This window comes from Scyliorhinus torazame, chromosome 17, assembly GCF_047496885.1.
Source record: "Scyliorhinus torazame isolate Kashiwa2021f chromosome 17, sScyTor2.1, whole genome shotgun sequence".
Classification (NCBI taxonomy): Eukaryota; Metazoa; Chordata; class Chondrichthyes; order Carcharhiniformes; family Scyliorhinidae; genus Scyliorhinus; species Scyliorhinus torazame.
Genome location: NC_092723.1, coordinates 173,403,224 through 173,426,692, shown reverse-complemented (window position 1 = coordinate 173,426,692; position 23,469 = coordinate 173,403,224). Strand labels below are relative to the sequence as shown.

At 48.9% G+C, this 23,469-nt stretch overlaps 1 protein-coding gene across 1 annotated transcript in view; it reads left to right on the top strand.

Moving 5' to 3' along the window:
- The window catches only part of LOC140394421 (cytoplasmic phosphatidylinositol transfer protein 1-like), a 217,955-nt gene that overhangs the window by 112,248 nt on the left and 82,238 nt on the right, over positions 1-23,469 (top strand). Inside the window, exon 4 of the mRNA XM_072481680.1 lies at positions 23,370-23,458. Coding sequence (XP_072337781.1) covers positions 23,370-23,458 — 89 coding nt within the window. The remainder of the gene's footprint in view (positions 1-23,369; positions 23,459-23,469) is intronic.

Here is a 23,469-nt window from a genome sequence, read left to right as displayed (position 1 = left end):
GTTTGCTAACCTTCCTGCCATTAGACATATTGAAAAAAAAAATTTAGAGTACCCAATTCATTTTTTCCAATTAAGGGGCAATTTAGCGTGGCCAATTCACCTACCCTGCACATCTTTGGGTTGTGGGGGCAAAACCCACGCAGACACGGGGAGAATGTGCAAACTCCACACAGACAGTGACCCAGAGCCGGGATCGAACCTGGGACCACAGCGCCCTGAGATTACAGTGCTACCACTGCGCCACCGTGCTGCCTACCATTAGACATATTTGTTGGAACTTGCCCGGATCCTATTGGCTGGGGTCAATTGGTTACCCCATGATTCTTGGAGAATATGAACCCCCCCAATGAGGGGGGGGGGGGGGGGTGGCAGGCAATCACTAGCATTTGCAGCTGTATAAATAGAGCTGGCCAGTGTGGTACCAGCCAGCGATGGAATCAGTGGTGAACTACTGGCCCTGCGTACATATTGTTGTGAATAAAGTTACTTTCTGTTTGACTCTACAAACCTGTGCTGGATTCTTCGTGGCCCTCACAAAAATATTGCAGCCCTTAACTGCCCAATTAAGGGGCAAATAAGGGCCCAAATCCGCCTCCGCCGTTATAACATGGTTTGCCGTGGAAGGCAGACAAGAGTGGGCATGCCAATATTTTTGCCAATTCTAGTGAAAAGGCATGAAGGAAGGGGAGGGGGATTGCTTCCTTTGGGGGGGGGGGGGGTGGCAGAAGGATGGTCCCCTGTGCACCTCCAAAATGGAGCCCCGCCCCCACTTTGTGCCTCGAAAAGCAGACCCCCCCCCAATCCCTCTCCCCGCCATAAAATTCCAAACTTTATTGAGTCTGGTATACTTTTTGTCATCTTTCTGGGCCAGCTTGCTGTCCCGGCAGTGCCCATTGCTAAGTTCTGACACTGTTGGGATTGCCAGAGCTGTTAGCCACTGGGATTGGCAGGCAGCTCTCTGGGTGAGGAGGATAGTGTAAGTCCCATATTCTCTGCTTGTTAGGGATGCCTGCCCGGTGGGGTAGGGTTGGTGACTGTCTTGGGTAAGCCCTGAGCCCGGGCCTGCCGGAGATGGCGACTTTACCTTCTGTCTTTACGAATTGGTCACTGTCAGTGGGTTGGGGATGGAGGGCGGTGGGAGGGGATGTGGTGGGGGCAGAGGTGTTGGCGTTTTGTTTTGTTCTTCTTGGGCAGGGGGATTTGGAAATGGTACTTCATTTGTACGGATTTATTTATTTTATGTTTTATAAAATTAAAACTTTAATAAAAATATATATATTTTTTAAAAGGACGCCTGCAGTGCAATGTTACTGCGAGGCAGCCTTTTTTAAAGTCGGTCGATTGGAAGTGGGGTGGACATGGACATGGGAGCGAGTGATATGTATCTCTCTCTCCCTGGCGCCGCCCCCCCCCCCCCCAACCCCGCACGCCTCCTGTAAGATCCAGCCCATGGTACGTTGCAAGAATTCCTGTTGAGGCAGCACGGAGGCACAGTGGTTAGCACTGCTGCCGAGGACCCGGGTTCGAATCCCGGCTCTGGGTCACTGTCCGTGTGGAGTTTGCACATTCTCCCCGTGTCTGCGTGGGTCTCACCCCCACAATCCAAAGATGTGCAGAATAGGTGGATTGGCCATGCTAAATTGCCCCTAAATAGGAAAAAAAAAGAATTGGATACTCTAAATTTATATTAAAAAGAATTGCTGTCGTTTGTGTGAATACTGGGGGAGGGGAAGATGAGTTTAGAATTGCATTTCACAAACTGTTTCCAGCACCTTATGATAATTATTTTGTCACCTTGAATGCCGGTTGGAAAACTAGCACTCATGCTATTTGATCATCTAATTAGGTTGTAGAGTCCTTTTATTTATTGAACAGTGATCTTTCTCACACCTTCAGAAACTCGGTAATCCAAAAAAACCAAACCTGCAATGGTTTTGCACCAAAATGTGAAGTGCGGATTAACCAATTTTTTAAAAAGCCTTGAAAACTGCGATTCAACTCTTGGAAAATTTCTGTTTGAAAAAAAACACTGAAGGATATTTTGAAGTCAGAGGCATTCTTTCAGTTGCACTAATTCAAGGGTTGGGCAGCTAAGATAAAGACCCGGTGAGGTTAAATGACAATTGACTTCAATATTTTTCATGACCCTGACACCTCCAGCAGGAAGGGGAAGGTGCGTTTTGATCTGTGGTCCACTTTCTCACTGCCCTTTCATGGCACTTTGTGACAAGCTGAAGGGCTTTAATCCACTTTCCCCCCACTACGCTGTCGATTTGTGTTGCCATCAGCCAACATGTACGGTTGTCAGACTAGTAGCACAGTGGTTTGCACTTTTGCTTCACGGCGCCAGGGTCCCAGGTTCAATTCCCGGCTTGGGTCACTGTCGTGCGGAGTCTGCACGGTCTCCCAGTGTCTGCGTGGGTTTCCTCCGGGTGCGCTGGTTTCATCCCACAAGTCCCGAAAGACGTGCTGTTTGGTGAATTGGACATTCCGAATTCTCCCTCAGTGAACCCGAACAGGCGCCAGAGTGTGGCGACTAGGGGCTTTTCACAGTAATTTCATTGCAGTGTTAATGTAAGCCTACTTGTGACAATAAAGATTTTTATACTATTATTATTATTACTTGAGGCAAATAGTGCAGGTACATCCAAGGGGAAGCTAGTTAAGGACTCAAAGGAGAAAAGAATGGAAGGGTATGCCAATAGGGTGGAGGAGGCTCGTGAGGAGCATAAACACTAGCATGGAATAGTTGGGCCGAATGGCCTGTATCTATGTTGTAAGTGCCATTTTATGATATGTCACCTCAGCATGTGTTCATTGTTAAAGAATTTCCGATTGATGAATCAAATACGCTGCATGAAATTTAAGCTTGTAATGCGAAGCATTCAATGCTAGTTACACTTCCAGCCAAGCATTGTCCCTTCAGTGTATTTCTTGGCCTGACCTAGGTATACAAGGCCAGATTCCATTGGTACATGGGCCATGTCTTACCGGCAGAATTACTATGTTCCTCAGGCCCACCTCCTCGATTGACTCTCTTTGCCAAAGGCGTCCATTTTGAGAGGCCTTGCAGCCATGTTGTCATGGAGCTTAACCTCCATCAAACAGTTGCTGCCATTTTTGGCCCCACCACAGAATCAGCCCTACAATAGAACATCAATGCTTTTAAATGTTGAACAAGTAATCTTTCCAGTTAGCTACTGTACAAATTGGAAAGAAAATGTCCTTCTCGTTCTCTCAAGTGCTATCCAGTAACATTTTGATCTTTGCTGAAGTAACGAGCGCCGAGCTTCTCCGTTACAAGTCGACCCCCCCCGCCCCCCCCCCCCCCCCCCCCCCCCCGCCACTGCTGCCAGTGAGGACGGAGAATCTGGCCGCTCTGTTCGTGGGCCGCAGAATATTCGACTCCCGCCACTTGTCATGGGAATTCCCATTGAAACCACCTCATGCTGCTGGGAAACCTTCAGGCAGGGTGCGCTACTGGCGGGGACAGAGAAACCAGCCGCCAGCGATAAGCCGGAGATCCCATTCGAGATCTCTTTCTTTATCCTGCCAAAGATCCGTGAGCTTCTTTTGAGTGACGAGAATGTTCAGTTCCTAAACCAGTCTCCGGTTCAACGCTGGGTAAAGAAAGACTTGACTTTTCTGTTCAAGTTTAGAAGATCAAATTGCCACTTTCAAATGAAGCCGCAAAGATATTTCATACCCTCTCTTTTCTTTCTTAATTTCCTGTATTACCGTACTTTGTACTTTCTACACTCCCCCAGGTTTTCTACAGTGTAAAGTTGTTTTGTGACTGTCTAGCTTTTTCCCCCTGCTTTATCTTGCCTTGTGTGCCTCTCGATAACCTGGGATTCATGGCTCAATTTTCCCCCTTTTCGTTCCTATGGGGGAGCGCGATCCTTTAAAAGCTTGTGGTGAACGTCTTGTATTAACCATGCACCATGTATGTCGCTGTATCACGCTGTTGCCCATGTGGGCTCCACCTATGGACCATTGTACGGTATTACATGGAATGTATCATGTTGGTGTCCTTGTGGGCTCCGCCCCTTGAGGGGAGGTGTAAAGAGGAGCAGCCCTATAGGCGGCTCTCACTAGCAGAGCAGTCGCAGGCAGGCACTGTTCTAGTTGATTAAAGCCACAGTTTACATCCACTCTCTGTTTCGTGTGAATTGATGGTCGCATCAAAGCTGAGATATGACGGGGAATTACAACCATGGATAATCTGCTTCCTCCTAATCTCAGATGGATTGAAGGGGCACTTTAAATCACCATTTGAAGAGCTTCCTAAAGGAAGAGGAAGTTTGATTTAGCATATGTTGCTGGGCTGACTAATTGTTTCCATTTGAGGTTGTGGCTGATTTATTGAATGTTTAATGTTATTGAGGAAAACAGGTAGGGTAACCGGGAATCCTTGATGCTTGGAGTCTAGGACAAGGGGGGCATCTTTAAAGTCTAGAACCAATGGAGTTGGATTCTCCAATTTTCAGGCTGTGTCCGGAGGATCCGTGCCGCTTTATGTCAAAGAAATTGGCGGCGGGCCAGCACCGATCCTCTGACCGGTGAGGGGTCTAGCAGCTAAAGCTCCCGGCCTCCACGACAGAAACGGCCAGAGAATTGCCAGGTCCGTGGCCGTGCGTGCGCACGGTGCTGGCCGTGCGTGGCCCCGACCTGCCAGATAGTACCCCCTGGCCACCCCCCTCCAGCCCTCGCCGAAACCCCCCCCCAGGGTCAGCAGCACTGCTTCCGCCGACTGCGACGGTGTTGGACACAGTCCACAGCCGCCACATGGGTTCCTGACCGCTGAGGTCACCCCTGTCCAACGCCGGCATCTCCACAGTATGAATAGCGATATCTTTCGATGGTGTGAGCTTGCCAATGTAAGCAGCATGTCCCTGTCAACACACACTTCTGTTTTCATTTATTTAGCATTCGAGTTTGGTATGTAATTCCATTGTGGTCACTTAATGGAGCAGATTCCAATCTAAGATCATCCTGAGAGTTGTACCACCGGGTGAATTTGTATTGGACCAGATTTTGAGGTCAGCCGCAATCAAACGGCGCTCATTCATTGTTACTTATACTTGCCCATGGACTCTCTCCATGCGGTTTCAGGCTGGAATCTTTAATGATTAGAAAGCCATTTTTTTACTTAGCCCCCACTCCCCGACACATGTGGGACCTGTGCGAAGAGGGTAAATAGCTGTGTGTTTCTTTAACAAGCCTTCCGTCTGATTGGCGAATGAACAGAACAGAGTCTGGACCAGGAACTGACAGCTACAATAGTTAATTTGTTGTTAAATCAGGTAGAGAAATCAAAATAAAGAGGGGGAAAGAAAGATGGGATGAAGAGAGAGGAATATAAGAGATGCGGGGGGCGGGGGGGGGGGGGGAGTAAAAAGAAACTTAAAAACAAACTAACCAACACTAATTAAATTCTGTGGCACAGAGACTCCACACTTGTAAAATTTAATTTGCAAGGCCAGAGAGGTTGCTTGGCAGCAATTACACCATTGAAAATTCAACGACACCTTAATGCACCAGCTGTAACTTTTCCTGGCTTGTTTAGCATAATCACTTCATGCTATGTCTTTCAATAACGAGCCTCACATCGAGCTCTCTGTGTTGGGCAACTTGGACAGCAACATCCTGATTTCATAATGTGGCCACTGGAAGATGCTGTCCGATTTCCTGTTCAACACTTTCACCATTATTTCTATGGCAAGGTGCCAGTCAATTGTCCCAACATAAGTGAGCAAATGTGCAGTGCAACAAAGTAGTCACCATTAAGCTGTTCCTCCATCCCATTGAGCCCTCGGCTTTTACAACATCTTAGCCCAGTCTTTGTTTCCGATTGCAGCCAACAGTCTATAAGAAGATTCACTCCCGAGCAATATTCACCAACCCGGAACTTTTTAATTAGGCATTAACCAGATGTAGCCTCAACTCAAAGTAATGTTACATTAATCCAAGATCATCTTTAACATTGCGGCTCTAGCCGAAATTCACTAATCACTTTGCTCTATTATTAGGTTTTTTTTTTACTCTATGAAAAGGTCTTAATCTGTGTCAAAACTCACTTTCAATACAAAATAAATGCCCTTGACATGGTTACTGTTCCCTCCGTCCCACATCTGAATGATTTCTCCTTCTAAAATAGCTCGTGATTGAAAAGGGGCTCATTTTTCTTTTGATGAATAGAGGAGGCCAGGCTGCCAGGTGCTGCCTTCGCGCAGTGGCATTGTGGTGAATTGGAGTTCTCAGACGTGAACATCCTCCTCGACTGAGGAATAAGGCTTTGCCCATCAGCATCGTAGAAGCACAGATGGGAGTTCAAAGGCCTTCTTACGAGGCTGGTCATGTGTGTTACATGGTGAATAGTAACCTTCGCCTTCTGAAACGAGGACCAAGTTCTTTCCTTTTTTAATTGGTGATATTTATCAAGTGTTTGAACAATGTTGTTGGGCGGGGGGGGGGGGGGGTTAGAAAATGGCAATTTTTACCTGACTGATCTGACAGGAAACGGGCGAGTGGACGATTAGAACTGCCTGAGAGCTGACCCATTTTTTATTTCAATTTGTTCTGCTGAGCATCCACTAAGGTTAACCAGCCTGAAGGCGGTGGACTCCTTCTTTGCAGATACACGGCAGATCTCCACAACATCCACAGGACCCAACGGCAATTTTAATCCAGAGACTGGAGGGGGAATTGGGGGTGAGGGGTGGGGGAATTAAGAAGAGACCAAAAAAAAATCAATGCCTATTTTTTAAGCTACTCTGGCGGGTGCAGCGATGCTTCACGGCTTAACCCGCCACCTCATTCTTTCCGAAGACAAGGAGCGTGATTCTCCGCGCCGAAATCGCGCTCGGCGCGAGGGCGGACAATAGGGATTCAGACTCGCGATCGGGTCCGACGCCTTCCCGCGATTCTCCGCAGACCGGTGAATCGCCGCCAGCCACGCACGCGGTCGACGGGGCGCTGGTCGGGGGCCATTGAAAGAGGTCCCCGCGGCGATTCTCCGCCGGCAGCTGGCCGGGTTCCCGCCGTCGGGTTCCCCGGCCCTGAACCCCCACACCATGTTGCGTCGGGGTCGGCGCGCTGAAGAAGTCCCCCGCGCATGCGCAGGCTGGCGCGGTGCCTATTTGGCACCGGGAAGGGAGGCTGGAGCGGCGTGAACCGCTCCAGCGCCGTGCTGGCCCTCTGTGGGGGCAGAATCGCCCCCCCCCCGTGCCCGTTTCGCGCCATCGTGAAACGCGACGGCGTTCACGCTGGCGTGAACACATTGTCTCCATTTTGGGGAATCGCCCCCAGGGTCCCTGGAAGCAGAGAAAATTTTAGTTTAGACGGGCAGCATGGTCAGCGCAGGCTTGGAGGGCCGAAGGGCCTGTTCCTGTGCTGTACATTTCTTTGTTCTTTGTCCTCACGGGCCTGCGGACATAGCCCCATTTCCAGAGAATTCCACCCAGTATGTCCCATTGGCTGATCACGTCTCCCAGCTGGTGCCAGCGCGAAACATGCAGGAAATGTAATGGATGTTGTCCATTACAACGGGTTACGGGTTAATATGCGGAATATGAGTTTACTTGGGGCAGATGGGATGGCGCAGTGCCAGAGGCCGAGGCCATTTCTCTGGAGGCATGGGTTCAAATCCCACCACAGCAGCCAGGAATTAAAAGCTAACCTCTGTAGTGGTGACCATTAATTGTCAGAAAAAACTCACCTGGTTCACTAAATATCGACCATCCTTACCTGGTCTGATTACATGTCACTTCCGACCGGCAGCTATGTGCTTGACCGGCCCCTATGTGCTTCCTTCCGAGGTGGCCTCGCAAGTCATTCAGCTCAAGGTCAACTCAGGACGGGCAACACTTGCCAACATCTCATGAAATAATTTTCTTTAAATTCCTGTTGCCAAACTCTGGACTGTTGCAGCACATAAGGAGGCCAAACATCCAATCCCACCATGCCAGCTCTCTGAAAGAATGATCGATTCAGTCCCTTTCTTCTTGAGTTCTCTGCCCGAACGCAGGGCATGGAGGCAGGTCCTGAATCTACCATGGGCAGAACGGGGATCGAACCCTGTGGCGTTGGCACCAATCTAGTCCACACAGATTTTAGGCAGTTCAGAGGGCGTCATGGTGGCACAGTGGTTAGCACTGATGCCCTTCCGCGCCAGGGACCCGGTTTTGATTCCGGTCTTGGGTGACTGTGTAGAGTTTGCACGTTCTCCCCGTGTCTGCGTGGGTTTCCTTCTACAGTCGAAAGATGTGCAGGTTAGGTGGATTGGCCATGCTAAATTACCCCTTAATGTCCAAAGATGTGCAGGTTAGGTGGATTGGCCATGCTAAATTACCCCTTAATGTCCAAAGATGTGCAGGTTAGGTGGATTGGCCATGCTAAATAGCCCCTTAGTGTCCAGGGATGTGCAGGTTAGGTGGATGGCCATGCTAAATTACCCCTTAATGTCCAAAGATGTGCAGGTTAGGTGGATTGGCCATGCTAAATTACCCCTTAATGTCCAAAGATGTGCAGGTTAGGTGGATTTGCCATGCTAAATTGCACAAGGGTTGCACAAGTTAGGTTTTGGAGGTTACAGGTGTTCGATGGGATGGAAGGCGGAAAGGGCGTGGATAGAGTGCTCTTTCGGTGGGCTGGTGCAGACCTGATGGGCAGAATGGCTTCCTGCACTGCAGGGATTCTATGTGCACACTATAGACGGGGGCTATGGATAGTGTGGGTAGGGGCACCAAATTCTTTCCATCCATGGCTGACCCGGACTCTCTCCCGCTCCTGCAGCCTGCCATTGGTGCTTAGCCTGTGTGGCTGCTTAATGAATTCACCTTCCCAGCCCATCAAATCCTGGAGCGGGACTTGAACCCAGAGCTTCGGGCTCAGAGGAAGGAACTAACTACACCACAAGACCGCCTCTGAAAAATACACCTTTTGATGTTTTCAAGTGTTTATTCATTTTTGTTTGAATGTTCAATTTCCTTTCACAACTTTAAGTAGGGATGTTCTGAGTCTGAGTATCTCTCTGCGTCAGAAGATTTGTTCCCCTTGCATACTGCATTCTTCTGATATGTTTCAGGAAGGGCCCAGCAGCTTTTATCATTTTTTTTTTCAGCCTGCCCCTGCCCCCCCCTCCCTACCCCTGCCCCCTCCCTGCCCCCCCTCCCTACCCCTGCCCCCTCCCTGCCCCCCCCTCCCTACCCCTGCCCCCTCCCTGCCCCCCTCCCTGCCCCTGGCCCCTCCCTGCCCCCCCTCCCTGCCCCGGCCCCCTCCCTGCCCCTCTCCCTGCCCCTGCCCCGCCCCCCTACCTGCCCCCTCCCTGACCCCCTCCCTGCCCCCTCCCTGCCCCCCCTCCCTGCCCCTGCCACCGTCCCTGCCCCCTTCCTGCCCCCTCCCTGCCCCTGCCCCCCTCCCTGCCCCTGCCACCCTCCCTGCCCCCCTTCCTGCCCCATCCCTGTCCCCATCCCTGCCCCCCTCCCTGCCCCTGCCCCCTCCCAGCCCCTGCCCCCCTCCCTGCCCCTGCCCCCCTCCCTGCCGCCCTCCCTGCCCCTGCCCCCTCCCAGCCCCTGCCCCCCTCACTGCCCCTGCCCCCCATCCTGCCCCCTCCCTGCCCTCCCCCCTGCCTCTCTCCCTGCCCCTGCCCGCTCCCTGCCCCTCTCCCTGCCCTCCCTGCCCCTGCCTCTCCCCCTGCCCCTGCCCCCTCCCTGCCCCTGCCCCCCTCCCTTCCCCTGCCCCCCTCCCTGCCCCATCCCTGCCCCCCTACCTGCCCCCTCTCCTTCCTGCCCCCTCCCTGCCCACAACACCCCCTCCTCCAGACACCTCCCTCCCTCCCCCTGCCTCACTCACACTCCGGGACCCTCCTGAATGGAAGCGGGGCGGCGACTGGAGAGAAGCGAATAAAGAGCTGGGTGTGATCATGTTTTTTTCTTGATCGGTTGCTACTCTTTTTTTATTTTCTCCTCCACTTCTGTCAACCCGTTTCCACCTCCCCCGCCATATCCCACCGGTCTCATCCCCATTAGCCCATGCTTCCCCGTTCCTCACGCTGAATATGTTGCCTGTTGCTCTGTTATGGCTCCATGGTGGTAGGCACGATTGTATCAGCTCTGGCTCAGTTGGTAGCACGCTTGTCTCTAACGCCAGGAAATTGTGACTTCCGAATGCGGGACTCCTGATGCTCCGGTGCAGGATTAAGGGAGTGCTGCGCTGTTGGAGGTGCTGTCTTTTGGAGGAGATAGTAAAAAAAAGCCCATCAGCCCTCACTGGTGGTAGTAAAAGATCCCATCACACTATTTTGAAGATGGACAAGGGAATTATCCCTCAGGTTCTGCATCAGTATGTGATCATCATCTCATTGTTCTTCGTGGACTCTGAACACTAAATGGCTCCATTATTACAGTAACTACAGTTGAAAAGTAGTGAAGTGCTTTGGGATGTGCTGAGGATGTGAAAGGTGCTACAACAATGCAGGTTTTTGCAACATGGTGACACCTAGCGCCAAGCTGATGCTATCTTCGCTCAACACCTATCTTCCACTGACGAGTGTTGAAATGTTGAATAATAGCCAGGAGAGAGATCCCTGGCAGATTACTCTCATCGGCCCTCAATAGCGCAGATAACGTTGGAGATCCTACTGTGTCTCCCTGCGATCGGCTAGCTTCACACTTATTGGGAATCAGCCCGAGCTCCTCTGGTCTCGGTGCTAGAGCTGCATATCCACTTTACCTCATCGGCCATCAGAGGAACTAAAGAAGCATTTCTAGAGGCATTGAAACCATAAAGCGAATTGTTTGAAAAAATTGAAGTGCCCATCTTCGAAACAAATCGCTGCAATCAAATAAATGGGTCTAAGCAGAGCTCTTACAACAATTATGTGCCTCTCCAACAGCAGCACGGAGGCTCTTTCAAAGGGAAGTGGCAGTATCCTGGATTGTCCATCATTGTAAATGTTGTAAAGGGCAGTGGAAATGTTAATGGAAAACTGAAATATATACAAAAAATAATTACATTTATTGCACTACTTCGTGACTGCAGATTCGAGGCTCCATGCTCAGTGCATGTTGGCTTTTCTACAGTTAGCACCAGTGTAAGATAACGAAAGATAACAGTGTCCGCTTTACGTGTGTTTACCAACATTGTTGCACCCCATCTCTGCAACCCCCTTCCCCAAATCTGCATTCTATCCCAACTTCTTGCTTTGTAAGTTTGGGATAGGGATTGATCTTTATCTTCCTCACTCTTAGTTCAACCTTGTGCAATCATTGAAGAATTCTATCAAAGCACTGGAGGACCAGAGGACGAAGATTAAAGAAATTTCTAATATCTTCTCGAACACTGTACATGCTACCATGGAAAGTTCACTGGCTCTGCTGTTGTTAGAGAAAACTACAAATACTGTTTGATTTGTTAACTCCACCTGATACTTTGGTGATTGTCAGACGGCAGAAGCAAACACAAATTGCTAGGTGGAAGAAAACCTCTAAAAGTGAGCATTCAACCAGGGAGAGCGTTTGCTAGGAGCTACGCCACCAGCGAGAATAGGGTTCCAGCTATGATCCTAGCAGAGACAGGTCTGATTTCATAAACCGTACAGACGGATGCTGAAAGAGTTTGGAGACGTCATGCTGATCAGTTACTTGCTGCACGAAGTTTGCAGAAACTTCTCAAGAGATTCTAAAACCGAGAGCAGTACTTCAGAACAGAGACCAGATGCAGTGACTAGTTCCGATTCTGTTTGAGGACTTTTCAATAACATATGTGGCACGGTAGCACAGTGGTTAGCACGGTTGCTTCACAGCTCCAGGGTCCCAGGTTCGATTCCCGGCTTGGATCACTGTCTGTGCGGAGCCTGCATGGTCTTCCCGTGTCTGCGTGGGCTTCCTCCGGGTGCTCCGGTTCCCTCCCACAGTCCAAAGATGTGCCGGTTAGGTGGTTTGGCCATGATAAATTGCCCTTAGTGTCCAAAAAGGTTAGGTGGGGTTACTGGGTTACGGGGTTAGGGTGAAGGTGTGGGCTTAAATAGGGTGCTCTTTCCAAGGGCCGGTGCAGTCTCAATAGGCTGAATGACCTTCTTCTGCACTGTAAATTCTATGACTCTATGATATACTGGAATTACTACTCAAGAAGTGCCATCTACATAAAGGAATGAGGACACTTCTGAGGTTGTAAGCAGCTGAGTTCAAGAACACTGAATTCTCCCAAAAAGGAATAGTCACCCACCACCGAGACTGCCTTATTGAATTCTATATATGTATTGAAATAATTATAAGTGAATCTATTGGATAAATGTTACTCAACAACAACACAACAAGAACAAAGAAATGTACAGCACAGAAACAGGCCCTTCGGCCCTCCAAGCCCGTGCCGACCATGCTGCCCGACTAAACTACAATCTTCTACACTTCCTGGGTCCGTATCCCTCTATTCCCATCCTATTCATGTATTTGTCAAGATGCCCCTTAAATACTCGTTGTCATTGCACTAATGAAATAAAGAGGGAGGAGTTTTATGTATCTGGGAATACATTCCTGCTGTTTCCACGTCAACTGTAGTGACATCAGCAGAGTGTTTGCCCGGATTTTGGGAAGGTCACCGACCTTAATAAACCTCTCATCGTTATTGACCTGTACCCAAAGTACGGGCACCTCCATATCTTTCTGCGGCAACAAAGGAATCTAATTTAGCATTCATAAAAACACGGCATGTGGACAGGAGTGGGGAGAAAGTGCTGTTTGACTAATAGAAGCAGCTAACGAAAAGTCGACTCACTTTCCGACTGGAGTAAGTAATCCTGGAGGGTGGATGTATTGGGCAGCCAGTGTGTCGGGATGGAACATTAATAAGCAATCAGTCACCAGAAGTGCACCCAGCCAAAATTGGCACGGCAACCTCTCCTAAATCAGAGGGAATAGTCCCTCTCTTGCCTCCCATATCCTTGATCTGGAGATGCCGGCGTTGGACTGGGGTGAGCACAGTAAGAAGTCTTACAACACCAGGTTAAAGTCCAACAGGTTTGTTTCAAATCACTAGCTTTCGGAGCGCTGCTCCTTCCTCAGGTGAATCCTCCTGAGGAAGGAGCAGTGCTCCGAAAGCTGGTGCTTGAAACAAACCTGTTGGACTTTAACCTGGTGTTGTAAGACTTCTTACTGTCCCATATCCTTAGTTAAGACTCTTAATGTCTCCCTGGCCCCTTCAGTGTGTTATAAAGTTTCAAGATGTTGAATAAATTATAACAACGAAGGGAGGGTTATAAAAAGTGGGTTTTTTTGCATTAAGATTGCTTTTTCCACAATTCCAAGTGCGTTTGTTGTTTTAGTGAATGCCAATACATTATTGATTTGATGTAGTCACTACGGAAATGAATTATTGGCAGAAAGGTCCCATTGGACTCCAGTCCGTTCCTGATTCAAGAGTCACAAACATTCATTGCTATGAGGCACACGGTTCCCGTAACAGCCTCCCCGAACAGGCGCCGGAATGTGGCGACTAGGGGCTTTTCACAGTAACTTCATTTGAAGCCTACTTGTGACAATAAGTGATTTTCATTTCATTTCATTTTTCATAATAAGACCCCAGATCTAATCCAAGCAGGTCTTTCCATTATTTAATGTGGATTTAATAATGTTGCACCCTCTTTTTGTTTTAATAAAACACGGACCTCTATATTTAACACGCTGTCACTTAGTACTTTAGGCTTGACGATCTAGTAAGTAAGGGATGACAGGGGATGGATTGCATAAACTTGCATTGATGACACGTGCAATTGGCTCTTTCATTAAACAGACATTAATCTGCACGGCTAAATATAGACACGATGAAGCCCATTATCCTATTAGTTTTGTCTCGCTTTTCCCTAGTGCAATTTTCCAATTTAAAATCAAAGGCTGCTATTTCTGGAACCCCATTATTCAAATCTGCCTTGGAGCCTTGCACAGAGAGTGACAATATTTTGCGCAATGTTAATAAATTGCCTGCTGCCGCCATTTTAGTCGAGAGGGCATTTATCCTCATTCGGTAGCAGTTTGGCAAGGTATTTGTTCTGGTCCTGCAGTACATTACACAAGTGTTATTAGGCTCCATTTAGCAGGTTGGGGTCAGACATCAAAGTGTCGGACCAAAGACTGGAGAGCTGATGCTTTACGCGGCATTCACCAGAGAGTCAGGAGCTGACCAACAATGAACCGCAGCAAGTTAATTAAATTCACAAAATTTGCTGAATGAAAATAGAACACGACGGGAAGGAGAATTAATAAAAACTTTTAATAACTTTTTATTGGAACGTGGGGAAGCTCTATTTGTTGCAGCGATCTTGCTGGAGCTGACAACATCAGAAATTATGTGTAAATCAAACACTAGGTGGCGTTACTAAGTTATTGTATATAAGGCAGCATCTCTAGGAATACTGGGAGAACGTGATGAGAAGCTGAGGAGAGCAGAGTGAGAATTGAATGTAGAGACACAGCAGGAGGTCAGGTCGCAGTGTAATTTATTAGTTAGATAGAATATTGATTACAGTACTACAGATTCAGTATTATTAGTTTAGTATCTGTTACTCAGTAAAGTGTGCGAATCTAATCAAGTTAAGTAGTGTAAAATAAATTAGTTTTGATTTAAACTTCTTAGTTTTATATTCTTTGTCAACACTACATATCTGGCTATCTTGGAGAACAAGACAAGGAATGTAACATAATATAACAGTTGAAAAGGCCAAGAGAGCTTTAACGACCAACAAATATTAGCATGAATTAAAGTCGCAGCGACTGTTTTTCTGGCCTTGGGCTGCAAACCTTGGGCGAAATTCTCCTACCCGCCCCGCCACATTTCTGCGCCGACCGGCCGGCGGGAGTCTCCGTAACACCGGCCGGTCAATGGGGTTTCCCATTGTGGGGCACCCCCACGCCGTCGGGAAACCCCCGAGCGCCGGCAGAACGGAGACTCCCGCCGGCGGAGAATGACGCCCCTTAAGTTGAAAAAAAAATTGCGAGTAAGCACCAGATGCCTGTAGCAGAGCGTTGTCAGTAGAGCGCTCAGCTATTGTCCACTCCTGAGTTGTCTTGTCTGTCCAAGGCTGGCATAGACAGATTTTTAATCAGTAAGGGAATCAAGGGTTCTGGAGGTGCAGTGGGAAAGTGGAGTTGAGGATCATCAGATCAGTCATGGTCTCATTGAATGGCAGAGCAGACTCGATGGGCCGAATGACCTACTTCTGCTCCTAAATCTTATGTCCTTGAGTTCAAGTTCCAATTCAGAGCTAGTGCACAATCAACAATGCCATCTTTCAGATGAGATGCTAAACCAGGGCCCCATTTGTCCTCTGGGATTGGGGTAAATGTCCCGTGATGCCATTTTGAAGAAGAGTACGGGGTGCTTCCTGGTTTTCTGGTCTCCTTCAGTCAATGCCCCAGGACCAGGTTACCTTGCTGCATGTGGGTCATCTTGAGGTCATGAAAGACACCATCTAAATGAAAGTACTTCATTTGAAACCTGAGGTAGGAATAATTTAGGTAGACCCTCTTGAAAAGAGAAGCTGTTCTATGGTAGTTGTACGCCTTAAGGGACTGAAACGGTGCAGTTTATTTTGTACTTAAGAACGAGTTATATAATTTCATGTACCTGGAGTATTGTGTTCAGTTTTGGTTTCCTTACCTGAGAAAGGATGTACTGGCGCTGGAGGGTGTGCAGAGGAGATTGTCTAGGTTAATCCCAAAGCTGAAGGGGTTGGATTACGAGGAGAGGTTGAGTAGACTGGGACTGTACTCGTTGGAATTTAGAAGGATGAGGGGGGATCTTGTAGAAACATATAAAATTATGAAGGGAATAGATAGGATAGATGCGGGCAGGTTGTTTCCACTGGCGGGTGAAAGCAGAACTAGGGGGCAAAGCCTCAAAATCAGGGGAAGTAGATTTAGGACTGAGTTTAGGAGGAACTTCTTCACCCAAAGGGTTGTGAATCTATGGAATTCCTTGCCCAGTGAAGCAGTAGAGGCTCCTTCATTAAATGTTTTTAAGATATCGACAGACAGTTTTTTGAAGAATAAAGGGATTAAGGGTTATGGTGTTCGGGCGGAAAATTGGAGCTGAGTCCACAAAAGATCAGCCATGATCTCATTGAATGGTGGAGCAGGCTCGAGGGGTCAGATGGCCTACTCCTGCTCCTAGTTCTTATGTTCTTATGTCTTCAATTTTCTGTGCAGTGAGCCTGTGGGAAAGGTGCTGGGAGAGGTGGGGGGGGGGGGGCGTGCCATCTGTCCCACAAGAAAGAACAGAGAAAAGAGAAGGGAAAATCAACTCCTCGCTCGTAACTATCTGAAAAACTAACTTAGAATGGAGTTTGCATATTGATTGGTAAGATTGGCGGCGGGGGTGGGGGGGAGATCTTTAGACACTGCGATGAGAGGGGAAAAGTGGCATTTTACACAATGGGAGTAAATGGGCTTTGAAATGTATCCAATGGAGAGGAATGGAGTGCAGTGAGATTGTGAGTCTGCAGCGGAACCTGGCTTGTAGTCACTGGCAATCTTTAAGGTTCAAATAACCACATTTTATAACAAATGTGCCTCGACTGTTGAATCGTGTCTATTCAATGAAATGGATTCTTGCAGAATACACCATCCCATCTGATGGTGAAATATCTGTCAAAGGCAGCCAGCTGATTACACACAATCCCATCTTGTCACTGTTCAATAAATGGTCTGCATTGAATGATTTCCCTGCTTCTGTAAAAAGTGGCATAATGTCGAAGTGCCTTTGTGCCCCTCTGCTTTTCAAAGACTGTGTTGTGAAAGCCTTGTGTCAGAAAATGGTGTGGTCATTTTGCACTTCCACTGACAAAAGCTGCTGGATGGTGGCACCACCAACATCCTTGTTTTTAATTTGCCATCAAATGATTTTCTCTCGGCCTCATAACGGAAGAACTAGGAGTCATAAAAATATAACTTAAGAACTAGGAGTGGACATTTCAGCCCCCCCGAGCCTGCTCCGCCATTCATTATGATCTTGGCTGATAGCTTCTCAGTCTCAACTCCTCTTTCCTGCCCGATCTCCATAACCCTTCAACCCATCACTGATTAAAAATCTGTCCATCTTCTCCTTAAATTTACTCACTGTCCCAGCATCCACCACACCCTGGGGTTGCGAATTCCACAGATTCATGACCTTTGAGAGAAGTAGTTTCTCCTCATCTCTGTTTTAAATCTGCTGCTCCTTATCCTAAAACTATGACCTCGTGTTGTAGATTGCCCACAAGAGGAAGAATCCGCTCGATGTCTACTTTGTCAATACTTTTTATCATCTTATATTCCTCAATTAGATCTCTTTTCATTCTTCTAAACTCTGGAGAGTATGGGCCTAAACTGCTCAATCTCTCTTCATAAGACAGACCCCCCCATCTCTGGAATCAATCTAGTGGACCTCCTCTGAACTGCTGCTAATGCAACTACATCCCTCCTCAGAAAAGGGGACCAAACTTTGCACAATACCCCAGTTGCAGTCTCACCAATGCCTTGTACAGTTGCAGCAACACTTCCCTACTTTTATACTCTATCCCTTTAGCAATAAAGGCCAAAATTCCTTTTGCCTTCCTTATTACCTGCTGTACCTGCAGACTAGTTTTCTGAGATTCATACATGATGGCACCCAGATCAAAGTTTCAACTGAGCACAGCTAGGTGATCTTTTTCAAGGCCTTAGCCAGTAGCACTTTGGTTTAACCGTTGGTAGGGGTGCTGTAAGAGACGACTGTTATTCTCTTCCCATCCCATAAGAAAGACCTGCCTCAGGATTTCTCCACAGTGGGATTGCTGCCGCTAGGAATTCAGCAGCAAGGGGGTGTTTAAGGATACAGGCGAACGTGCCGTTTCCCATTTGTCATTTATCCGTGCCCTGCCACGCTCGCAAACAATCCCCTGAAGGGTCAGTTTTTCTTCACTGCGACTCTTTGACGCTTGGCAATTTTCATGACTTGTGGCGACTACGAATTTTTAAAGTTTATTTCGGTGTAACCACAACTTTAATGTGACAAACATTACAGTACTGCAAATACAGAGCATTGCCTGAAGGAAGGTGAATTACCGAAGCTTGCATTGTTTTTGACAAGGACACCATTCTACTGCTTCAGCAGCGCTGGCTTTGTAATGTTTGAAAATCCAACCTACTAAAACCCTAGATAAAATCCAAACGCCTTCCGTCTTGGCAACGATCTGTTTGTCTTTGTTGGTGCGTCAATGTTGGGACATAAGAACATAGAAATTAGAGTTCAAATAAGCCATTTTGGCCCTTCGAGCCTTGTCTGCCAGTCAACAAGATCAAGGCTGACCTTCAAACTGAACTCCACCTTTCTGTATTCTTTCCATAATCCCTTAATTCCCCTAATATCCAAAAATCTAATCAAGCTCAGTCTTGGATGTACCCAATGACTGAGCAAAGTTCCCTGGGCTAGAGAATTCCATGATTCCCAACCCTTTGGGTGAACAGGTTTCTCCTCACCCGAGTCCTAAGTAGCTGACTCCTTTATTGTGAGACTGTGGCCCCATGTTCTAGACTCCCCAGCCAGCCAAGGGAAACATTGTATTATTGCTGGGTTCAACTGCCTGGGCTTTGCAGACCTGGCAGACTGATTCTCAGCTCTGCTACCTCATGGGGTGCAATGAGACCATGTGGCAGATTCCGAGGTGCCATTCATATTGCCCTCCAAATAATAGATGCCACACTGTGCTCTGATATACCTGAAATATAAAAGAACGGGAGTTTTTGCAGGTTGCAATCTGGGGCAGTGATGTACGGGAGAGGTTCACATTATAGGATCCCCATTTGTGTCACGATGTGATCTCCAGTAGAGGTGGCGACTGTGGTGTTGGGTGTTCTGACACACAGATGAGCCAACACGGTTGTATATGGTACAACGCTATTTTATTCAAACTTACTATGTACAGTTTGGTCTTTGCACTCTGCACGTGGGGGTTCCCTTCTTGTGATGTTGTAACAGCTCTTCCCTGTTTCTTTGTCCCCAGACCTACTGACCACCAGGTGTCGTGCTCGTGCTTTTTATGTGGTTGGTGTTCTTGTCTGTGATTGGTTGTGGTGTTGTGTGCTCTGATTTGCCTGTTGGTGTGTCCATCATGATGTGTGTGTTTGAATATCATGACATCCCCCCTTTTTACAAAGATATGTGCCTACGTGGTAATAAATATGATCGTGTCGTGAGTGCATCTAAGAGTGTGTGTGTGTCGTGTGCAGCATGTGCATATGACGGAACTATGTACATGGGGCGATGTCGGGTGCGTCACATGAACCAAGTTGTACCATAACATAACATAAATGCGAACGAGAGAAGAAGAAAAAAAAAAAACTTGAACAGTTGTCCAGTCAGACGACATCTGGAACGATAAACAACAACAGGTTATCATGTAAAATTGTGCGACTTGTTAAACATATGAACGGTATTATAAGTCCAGTCTAATGGGCTTGCGACGAGTGCGGGTTGATCGCCTCAAGGGTGGATCAAGAACCACCGGCTGCTGTGCAGGCATGGCCATGGGTGGCGATGGAAAGGGCGTGATGTGCGGCAGCTCCACAAAGTCATCCTCGGAAGCCTGTTGAGGATCTGGCGTGTGCGTACTGTGTGGCTGTGAGCGTGGAAGTCGGCGAAGGGCGCGCCGATTGCGGCGACGCACTGAACCATCCGGCATGCGAACCAGGAACGAGCGGGGAGCCACTTGTCGGAGGAATGGCGGAGCAGGCTCGGGGGGGCTGAAATGTCCACTCCTAGTTCTTAAGTTTCGACCGTAAATCGTGGCAGGCCATACACATAGTCGTGGAACTTGTCCAGTCCAGTTAACAAGCCCAGGCATTCTTTTTCGATTTGCGCGTAGCGCTGTTCAGTAGGGGTCATGGCTCGTGAGGCATATGCAACCGGGGCCCATGACGACGTGCTGTCTTTTTGCAGGAGTACCGCTCCAATACCAGATTGGCTGGCGTCTGTTGAGATCTTTGTAGGGCGAGTCGTGTCAAAGAAGGCCAGCACTGGTGCCGTGACCAGTTTGTGCTTGAGCTCCTCCCATTCCCGCTGATGCGATTGGTGCCAGTTGAATTCTGTCGATTTTTTTACGAGATGGCGCATATTTGTTGTATGAGAAGCCAGGTTGGGAATGAACTTCCCAAGGAAGTTGACCATGCCCAGGAATCTTAGGACAGCCTTCTTGTCAGCCGGTCGTGGCATGGCTGTGATGGCGCTAACCTTGTCTGCATCGGGACGGACCCCTGACCTTGAGATGTGGTCCCCGAGGAATTTCAGCTCCGTCTGGCCGAAGGCACACTTCGCACGGTTGAGACGCAGGCCATTTTGTCGTATGCGGGTGAAGACACGTCGTAGACGATGCATGTGTTCCTGCGGAGTGGTGGACCAAATGATGATATCGTCCACATATACACGTACCCCTTCGATGCCTTCCATCATCTGCTCCATAATGCGGTGGAAAACTTCAGATGCTGAAATGATGCCGAATGGCATCCGGTTGTAGCAGAATCTGCCAAAAGGGGTGTTGAATGTGCATAGTCTTCGGCTGGCCGGGTCCAGTTGGATCTGCCAAAATCCTTTGGACGCATCCAATTTGGTGAATATTTTGGCTCGCGCCATCTCGCTGGTGAGGTCCTCTCGTTTCGGGATGGGATAGTGTTCCCGCATGATGTTGTTATTCAGATCTTTAGGATCTATACATATACGGAGCTCGCCAGAGGGCTTCTTTACACAGACCATGGAGCTGACCCATGGCGTGGGCTCCGTGACCCTGGATAGGACCCCTTGGTCCTGAAGAACCTACAGTTGTACCTTGAGGCGGTCTTTGAGTGGCGCAGGAACCCTGCGAGGTGCGTGAACGACAGGGATGGCGTCCGGTCTGAGTCGAATCTTGTACGTGTATGGCAATGTCCCCATGCCTTCAAAAACCTCCTGGTTGTGAGCAAGGAGGGAATGGAGATTTGCGTGGAACTCAGCATCCGGGAAGTCGGATATCTCATCTGGAGAGAGAGACATAATGCGCTGTACCAGGTGAAGGACCTTACACGCCTGTGCGCCCAGTAACGAGTCCTTTGATGAGCCGACAACTTCGAAGGGGAGTGTGGCCGTGTGCATCTTGTGAGTTACCTGTAGCTGGCAAGATCCTATGGACGGGATGACGTTCCCGTTATAGTCAACCATCTTGAGCCGGGATGGCGTGATGGGTGGTTTGACCTTCATGGCCTGGACTGCAGAATATGCAATCAGGTTGGCGGATGCGCCGGTGTCCAGACGGAAGGCGACGCGCGATCGGTTGACCGTCAGGGTGGCACACCACTCATCGGCTGGATTGATGGCATTGACCTTGTTGACATCGATGACGGAAACGCGGAAGGCATCCTGGTCATCTGCATCACTTAACTGGAAGTCTTGATGCGTGGGCTGGACGGTCCTGACTTGTCTGCGAGATTGTCGAGGATGCGCCGGATCCATGGGTTGAGCCGAACGACAGTGGGCTGCGTAGTGGCCCATCTTGCCACATCTGAGGCACTGTCGGTTTTTTGCAGGACATTGCCCTTTTAAATGTAGAGCTCCACAATTGCCGCACGTCATGACGTCACGGCGTTCGTTGCGCCACTGCGCATGCGCAGTGCGATCTTGCGGTGGGCGCGCCTGCGCAGTGCGTCCCTCGTTGTGGCCGTTATTTTTGGCGCGCACCTGCGCGGGAGACCGCGAAAAGCGCGGGAAGCGGCCGCTGTCGTCCGGGCCGTGGGTCGGGAAGTAATCGACGGCCTGGATGCGTTCGACGTCGTGGGCGGCCTGGCTTGCCGATTCGACGGCTGGGGACCCCCTCCGTGCCAACTCGGACGCCTGAAATCGGGCAAAACGGCAGGTAGCATTTTCGTGGAGGACACAGGCTTCCACAGCAGACGCTAAGGTGAGGCTTTTTATTTTAAGAAGCTGCTGGCGTAGGCCACTAGAGGCAACGCCAAAAACAATCTGGTCCCTGATCATGGACTCTGTGATGGTGCCGTAACCGCAGGACTGCGCTAGAATCCGGAGGTGCGTCAAGAAGGGTTGAAAAAGCTCCTCCTTACCTTGCAGGCGTTGCTGAAAGAGGTATCTTTCAAAACTTTCATTTACTTCAACTTGAAAGTGCTGGTCCAGCTTGAGGATGACCGTGTCATATTTGGACTGGTTTTCGCCCTCTTCGAACACCAGTGAGTTGAAGACGTCGGTGGCATGCTGACCTGCGTAGAAGAGGAGCATTGCAATCTTCGTTTCATCCGAGGCACTCTGTTTTTCGGTGGCACGGATGTACAGGTCAAATCGCTGCCTGAAGAGCTTCCAATTGGTACCTAGGTTCCCCGCGACCTGCAACGGCTGCGGTCCGTCGGTGTGGTCCATGTCCAGAATGGCAGGTTAGTAGGCAGGTATCGATCCACTCCTGTACCATGTGGTGTTGGGTGTTCTGACACACAGATGAGCCAACACGGTTGTATATGGTACAATGCTATTTTATTCAAACTTACTATGTACAGTTTGGTCTTTGCACTCTGCATGTGGGGGTTCCCTTCTTGTGATGTTGTAACAGCTCTTCCCTGTTTCTTTGTCCCCAGACCTACTGACCACCAGGTGTCGTGCTCGTGCTTTTTATGTGGTTGGTGTTCTTGTCTGTGATTGGTTGTGGTGTTGTGTGCTCTGATTTGCCTGTTGGTGCGTCCATCATGATGTGTGTGTTTGAATATCATGACAGCGACTAGTCCGGTTGGCTGCATGACGAGAATAATGACTTAAGAATAATGCCAACTGTGCTGTTGCAATTCCTTTTCCGACTGAGAAATGCTTACAATCTGCCTATGAGAGTGGAAGGGTCCTGCAAACAACCACTGACAAAATCTACCGGGGGTTTTGGAGGGGGGGGGGGGGGGGGGGCGTCGGCCAGGACGAAGTCGAGGACCTGCTGGCAGAGCACACATGACACTGCGTGGTGATGGGCAATGCCAGGAGGCCGGAATTCTCTGGTCGTTGGGATTCTCTTTGCCCACCGGCAGAGCACCCCCATTCTGGGGGTGGGAGGTTTCAATGGGAAATCCCATTGACAAACGGTGGGAGTAGAGAATCCTGCCGCCAGCGAATGGCGTGCCGCCGAGAGACACGCGCCTGGGGGACCCGAGAATCCAGCCCGGGGTTGGCAATGCAAGGTGCAATGCATCTAGTCTGGGATTCATATATATGTGGTTGTCAATTCCTACCTTTTCAAATGTTTATAAGTTCAGCCTCTGATCCGGGCTACTGTACAGTAACATGCCTCCAACCTCAATGTTGGGCCCTGCCATTAATGAGACCATTTTCACCTTTCCCCACAGCAAGCTCCCCAGCTGGGCGAGGGCTGTGGTACCTCGAATATTTTATATCACAGAAAAGGCCTGGAACTACTATCCTTACACTATCACAGGTAAGAAGCCT